Source organism: Sycon ciliatum, chromosome 4, assembly GCF_964019385.1.
Source record: "Sycon ciliatum chromosome 4, ocSycCili1.1, whole genome shotgun sequence".
NCBI classification, from domain to species: Eukaryota; Metazoa; Porifera; class Calcarea; order Leucosolenida; family Sycettidae; genus Sycon; species Sycon ciliatum.
The window spans coordinates 704217-711716 of NC_088646.1; the positions used below are offsets into that span (position 1 = coordinate 704217).

General features: G+C 46.5%; 1 protein-coding gene across 1 annotated transcript in view; it reads left to right on the forward strand.

The window, feature by feature from the left end:
* Nucleotides 1–765: 765 nt before the first annotated feature.
* LOC135813772 (poly(A)-specific ribonuclease PNLDC1-like) overlaps nt 766–7500 on the forward strand; it is a gene marked incomplete at its 5' end in the record, with an annotated part of 26533 nt that continues 19798 nt past the window's right edge. Inside the window, 5 exon segments of the mRNA XM_065326778.1 lie at nt 766–1239; nt 2930–2981; nt 4729–4802; nt 5195–5231; nt 6368–6443. Coding sequence (XP_065182850.1) covers nt 1164–1239; nt 2930–2981; nt 4729–4802; nt 5195–5231; nt 6368–6443 — 315 coding nt within the window.

Sequence of the window (7500 nt, forward strand, 5' to 3'; positions counted from 1 at the left end):
CTCTTTTTCTGACCATGCCATCGATCAACAGTATCAAATTCAAATAAATTTGCTTTGCAATTACTGTATCATGATTATTTGACTCATGCTCAGTGCCAGGGAGTCGTATGTCTATCCGTTTTTGTTTCGCTCTGTAAAGAGCACTTAGGGTTCCCTGTAACAAGACGGCAACGTCTGTAGGGCCTTCCCTATCAAAATAATAAATTCTACTACTCTTGACTACTATTCTATAATGTATTTTACGACTCCCTGCTCATTGCACTTTTTGCACGAATTTCAAAATATTAGAGAGGTTCCGCACTACGTAAAGTTGAGCAACTTTACGTTAGTGGGCGGGGAAAACCCGTGAATTCGCGAGTTTGCACTCCACTTACGGAAAGTTGTCTACGGAGAGTACGTAGATAGGGCTCTGATAACGTAGCTGGTCCGTAAGTGGATTGGGGTACAAATTTATGACTTTCTTCCCAGATCGATCTGGTCGTACACTGCCGCGTTCGGAGTTGCCAAGGGCAGCTACGTGATTTGAAAACTCCGTATGGCGGAACACAGATGCGCATGCAGTTTACGTAAGACTTTCCGTAGATCGACTACGTTTTTTACTAACGTAATTACGTTATGCGGAACCTCTCTATTATTAAATGCAGAGTACGAGACGTCATGTCAGCGCAGCAGAGCTCGAGAAGAGAGAGAAATGCAGACAACAGTTTACATGAATTTAAAAAATAAAATTAATTCAAACGCACAAAGCGTGCACCACTGGTGCACGTGGCTCACTCAAACAAACAACTGAAAGAGTTTTGCAACTGCAAGTCCATGGATCAGGATGTACCGGTACATGTACACTAACAGTGGTAGTTGTTGTGACATTTTGACTTTGAAAGTTTGAAGAAGGTGCACAGTGTTCTAAGCCACACGCCATTTACAGTAGAAGCCGTGCTGTTGTTGCATACGTCAAGAACCTTCAAGAAGAGTGGATGAGAAGAGAATTTGATTTTTTGCATTGGAACCTTGGAATTTGGATATAGATAGATAAAGTGCACTCATCACATTCATTCAGCATTTTCATGACATCAAGGGGATTTTCTTGTCCTCAGATTCAAAGTGTGAAGCTGCCCCTGTCCAGTTTTACTGTGTTTTCGAGAATTTGGATTTGAACAGCTCTAATGGACGTAACTCGTGCGAACTTCCGTGATCTCTTACCTGTTATTCATCAGAAGATCGACGAGTGCAGCTTTGTAGGTGAGAAGTGTAATTATGTACTAACATATTTTTGTCTGTACGCTGTGAAATTCCGCATGACCAATATCATAGAAAGGGATCAGTCAGAAGAAAATGTACAGTCATGTACGAGTATGGCATGTCAGTGATGAACTCACAATATTAATATGTTCCATTCCAGAAATTCTATATTACCTGACAGTGAGTCAGGCTTTACTTCAAAGTGGGTGCATGATAATTGTTGACAATTCCCTTGACTGTACATGAACACTGTACGTTTTCTTCATCTCGCATACGTCACAGGAGACTTCACAAGAACAGTAAAACTCTAATCTGGACGCCGCTAATCCGGCACGTATCAGACCCCAGGGTTATGTACTCTTGTTCAGACCCATCTAGAGTTACAACGAAAAACGACCCCCAAAAACTATTGATTGGCATAAAAAAAGTGTACTTGCATGCAGTAAGTATGTATGTTCCAAGTCTCAGGCAATTCCTAGTTATGGGCTGTGCTCGGTGATAACCTGCCCGGAACCAGGGAAGTTTACTGTAGATCTACACTGGGTGCAGTGCAGCGCCCCATGCCCCCATGCCTACAGGGTGTGTTGTCTTCTTCCGGTGTGTAGCTAGAGTGTGTAGCAAGAGTATACATGATGTGGATACCGGTAGTGGGCTGATGTAGCCTTGCCTTGACCAGGTTATCTGCAGGCACATAGCAGAACTGCAGGGACAATAGTCACAATCGGCTCCTGTCCAACAGTGGAACTACATGTATACTATTTGAATCTCTGCCTCTCCTCCTTGCCATGTCGAGAATAATGGCAGAGAGGAGAGGACGAATTTAAAGCAGCAATTGGGTTAAGCACACATACGCCCAGGTATGCACCTTATGAAGCACCCACTCACTGTCACGTCCCAATCAGGCACCATCTTCATGTCCTACTGACTGAGATGTGGAGAGTCTCACCAGGGGTTGGGGAGTGGGCTCAGCACACACATCTTGGCCAACATCACGGAGGAGTGCATTGTCAGATCCCAGAGTTCCTTTTTGCCTGATAGATATGGACTTTCCCATGGGACAGGACAAGGTGTGGGATACAGACAGCTACTTTCCATAAAGGCAGTGGGACAGAAGATATGGCTTGCCATCCATAACGAAGGCACAGCTTTGAAGGCTGTCTTGTAAGGCTACGGCGCAATCCGTGACACCGAAGTGTGATGGGAACTTGAGATACTAGTATTCCATTCACAGATGAAGCAGCGTTGATTTCCTGATTTGCATCGAAAGTGCAATACCGGTGGGCATGTATGACTCCCTGGTATTTACATAGCTGAGTAAAACTTGTACAAAGTACAAGTAATTCTTGACCTAATATGCAACATTTGATGGAAACAAGGTCCAAATCACACATCGCACCGCGAAAGTCGAACCAAAACTTCTGCAATCAGTGAGTCAGTTAAGATGTATGTTGGACAGTGGATGCGATTTGGGATTTCCCGTTTTTTTCTCTCTTCTTTTTCGGCCGTCGCATCACACATCGCAAAAATCCCTCTGTGAATCCTGCTTTAGGCTGTTGAGTTTCATGAGAATTTCATGATTCAGAAGCACAGCGATAGTTGCTCACTTTCTGAAACATGGCCCTGACTTGCTCTCCTATAAACGTTCATTTTTTCTTCTGATTTTCATGTTGTTTGGGTGTTGCATGTACAGCTGTAGACACGGAATTCACTGGACTCTGTGGTGGTCCGGATCAGGAGTATAGGTGAGGTGTTGCCTACTGCCTTCATCACTCACAACACACTGCCATTGTCACTCACAACACACTGCCTTCCACACTCCCAATCACATCTATGCCAATGTATTGCGGCCATGCTTCTGGATCATGGAAACATCCCCCCCCGGGCCCCGATGTGCACAGGCCAGTACACAATGTAGTACGCCATGCCTCATTCTTCTTACAGCCGCTGCTGTTCACGGGGTCATGTAAATAAGCAGTGTGTGTGTGGGGGGGGGGGGGGGGGGGGCATATTCGAGTGCGGTCACACCGCGCACTGTGGCCACTCAAGCCCAAACATCGACTGAATGAGAAGCAAAGTCTAGTGGACTCTTCAGTAACATGTGTGCTGATGTGATCACAGCCATAGATGGCTCCACCCCCCACCCCCCCCCCCCCCCGAAAAAAAACAAAAAAACATATACTGTATGGTGAGGTACATGTGTACTTGAAAGCAGGGAGTAGTAGAATACCAGAGCTGTGTTCAGAATTGGCGCTGTCTTTTACAAGTCGCTGCTTCAAAGTATGTGCCTTTGCTGCTTGTAGACCTGACCGTATGACCAGGCAGGGTGGCCTCAGCTGCCAGAATAGCTGCTGCTCTACACCGAAGTGCGAAGCCATGGAATGAGGCGAGATATCCAGGCACATCGTCACAGCATGGCTACACATTACACAAGGCCACCCACGATGACATCATCCTTAGTCACAGTATACCGTATTCACACCGTTGCTATAGCTGTGTCGCGCTGTCAGTTATCTCTTACTTACACTAACACTTACACATGCCCATCGTTGAAGCGATGATAGCGAACACGCTACGTTAGACATAGCAGCTTGTGTTGGGATTACACCATTCAGCAGCTTGCAAGGCTGAAGAATTGACCACCACTAGTTTTAGCCTGTTGCCGCCATGCAGTCCACCAGCTCCCTGTTCACACTATGTTGCTCAACTTCACACACATTGCACCACTTCACACCATATTGCACCATGTCACACATACTTCACCTGGCAGTGTTTGCACCAGTCTCGACTTGTAATGTCACACCGAGTGGTGATGTATCAGCACCGCTGTCTTCTATCTCATTGTACCTAATATAACAAGTTGTCATGGATCAGCACCACCAGTTTCCTGCTTGTAAGCTCTGGTGTCGTCGTTGGAAAGGAATCTTGTGTTGCTGGTGAGGTTACTGTTTGCAGAGTAACCGGTAACCTGTCAGCACTGCAGAGCAGAGCCTAATCACACACGGGGCCCGGGGCCCTATGTGAGGTTGCCGTTTAGAATGTTATGCATGCAGGTGATGCTGAGAGTGGGCACGTGTGTGTGTGTGTGTGTGTGTGTGTGTGTGTGTGTGTGTGTGTGTGTGTGTGTGTGTGTGCGTGCGTGTGTGTGTGTGTGTGTGTGTGTGCGTGCGTGTGTGCACTGTTCTGTTTTGAGAATCATCCGCTTGTCAGTAAGTTTCAACTTCCGCAGACCTGGTCAAATGATGCAGTCGCAGCCTTAGCCCCTATCGGTTCCCGTTGATAGTTCAAAGTACTGACTTCCACCCCCCCCCCCCCCCCCAGCAAACAGTCTACCAGTACGCATGTGTGGTGTGACTTTTGTTGTTGATGTAATGACTTTGTATTGCTTGTTCTTACCTGTGTGTACCTGTGTGTACCTGTGCGTTCCTGTGCGTTCCTGTGTGTTCCTGTGCATTCCTGTGTGTTCCTGTGTGTAACTGTGTTCTACTCCAGCTTGTTTGACACACCAGCAAAACGCTATGTTAAACTACGGAAGTCAGTACAACAGTTCATCGTCTGTCAGTTAGGTGAGTAATCGGCAGTGTTCAGCCACAATACTATACAATACCATACAATACTATACAATAGAACCCTGTACACTGTATGTGTGTGTCCACACTCCTGCTATCGTGTGACTGTCCTAAGCTGGTGGTTATATTTTTTACTGCTACGTTGTTTATTGCTTGATGATATGCATGTATATTTGTGATCACTGACTTCTTTCTTTGGCCAATGGAGGTGTCTGTTGTGTAGCAGCGCTTGCACAAAATAGTGTGCGAAAATAGGACAACAATCCGAGCAGAAGTAACCGTTCACTTTGCTGTGTATGTGTGTGCATGTTTGTTCGTGTGTGCGTGTGCGTGTGTGTGTGTGTATGTGCATGTGCATCATGGTGTGGCGTGTTTTGTTTGTTGTTAAGGTATCACAACGTTTACGAATGATCATTGGAAGAATCAGTGAGTAGCAGCTTACCTGTGTATACATGATATGGTTGTCGCATTGGACATGTACATGACTTTTGTGTGTGTTGGATTTTCTTTCATAGTGTATTCTGGCTTGGCTATGCCGGAGGTACATGTAGCTCAGCATATGTATGCAGTGTTGTCTATAGAGGCTTGTCTGTACAGTGCTGTCAGCCCCATGTTATCTGTTGTGTATACAGTGTTGTCTATAGAGGCTTGTCTGTACAGTGCTATCAGCCCCATGTTATCTGTTGTGTATACAGTGTTGTGTATACAGTGTGTCTGTACAGTGTTGTGTAGATCTACACGTGCCGCAATACATGTGCTGTGCAGGTGTGGGTATTGACATGGAGCTGAGTGACTGCGGCCAAGCCAGTGCAGTGCAGCAGTGCCCCAGGTGGATACACACCAATGAGTGGAGGGAGGGCTTGTGCAGCAATGCTGCGTGGGTGTACAGTACTAGATGTGCACTATGTCATACTCCTGTTGGTATAATCTAATCTGTATGTGTTGAGCGGGCATCTCAGCAGTAGCATCCGCACAAGCCCCCCCCCCCCCCCCCCCCCCCCTTACAGAGAACTGGTGTTTATACCCAAACTGCTGTGCTTGGCACATGCCCGACTGCAATACCGTTACCTACAATCAGGGAGTATGACTGCAATACCGTTACCTTCAATCAGGGAGTACGATGGTATTGTGCAATACCGTTACCTACAATCAGGGAGTACGATGGTATTGTACTACTCCCTGCCACATGTACATGAAAACCAGAGTGTGCAGCTCGGATGGGTTGCTGTCACGGCGGAATCCGTGATTACATCATTTTAGTGATGTAGTGCGTACAAGCAGGATTCAAGCAGGTCCCTTTCTGCACAACTGCAGCTCAATTGTACGCACTACGCCATTTCCCGCCTCAGATCTGCGCGAAATATGATGTAATCACGGAATTCCGCTGTGACAGACACCCATAGCAGAAAAGGCCCCAAGCTGCACACTCTGGTTTTCATGTACTCTTGGACCAAGGCATGTAGTGATGTCGTCATAGCAATCATGGCTACCGCCTACCGGTACTGTGCTTCACCAAGGCATGTAGTGATGTCGTCATGTCCATGTTTGCCTGTATTCTATAGGTACACGGCCACTTCGTTCAACTTCTATTTATTCCCTCGGTCGTTTGACAACATCGATGAGCGGTTCTCCGTTCAGGTGAGTAAATCTACTAACGGTCTCTTTCCCATTGCCGCAGTTCCTCCCTTGCACTACTGCACCATTTGCATGCATGATCCTATGACTTCAGTACTTGAATTACATGTATGTAAGCAGTTGATTACCTAGTAGGTTTTGCTTTGGCGTTGAATACAGTACACTGTACTGCATATAGGCAGCTGCGCTTACTAGCACTCTGTTAGATTTTAGGAGACTGGATTTCTCTCTCGCAGCTGAGCTTATCACTGGGTTTGCTCTAGTCTTTTGAGACAGTACCATAAAAAATAAAAAAATAATTCACGGTTCGAACGGTATTTGGTCGACATTCCCAAGCTTCACAACTGCGGACATACTCTAAGGAACCTGAAGGACCCCCTGAGGTGCCCCTGGTAGAAGCGCAGCCTGATGAAGGCCAGGAGATTGGAGCGGACGACTTCACTGGTCCGAGTACGAGGATCCCGAAATTCTCTATACGCCGTGAGGCATATGGTCAGAACAGTTTTGTTTAGACAAGCTGACGCAAAGTCGGGGTGATGTGTAACGCATGTCAAAGGGCTGTCAATGCTAACAGCTGCAGCGCTCTCTCGACAGCGAAGGTAATCGACTGCCCTCTGCATCACCCCACATTTCTGGCAGGAACACCAATCGTTATTTCCTTGTCGACCAGTGAAGTCGTCCGCTCCAATTTCCTGGCCCTCATCAGGCTGTGCTTCTACCAGGGGCACCTCAGGAGGTCCTTCAGGTTCCTTAGAGTATGGTCGCAATTGTGAAGCTTGGGAATGTTGACCAAACATCGTTCTTCATCACCAGAAAATTCAAACAACTAAGATCTTCAAATGCATAGAATTTGAATACTAATCACACGTGACGTCATCAAAACCATCAAAAGAGGAGACAAACTTGGCCCTCCCTGGCTTCATATATCGACTTTTTGGGTCTAGTTTTCGCGATTCCCAATTCCTTGGGGGCCATATAAGGCCCCATGAAGAGAACACACCACCGAAAAAATCCCCGGAGTGCCCCTTTAAGTGGGATCATTTTCAAGTCCACCCAGAGT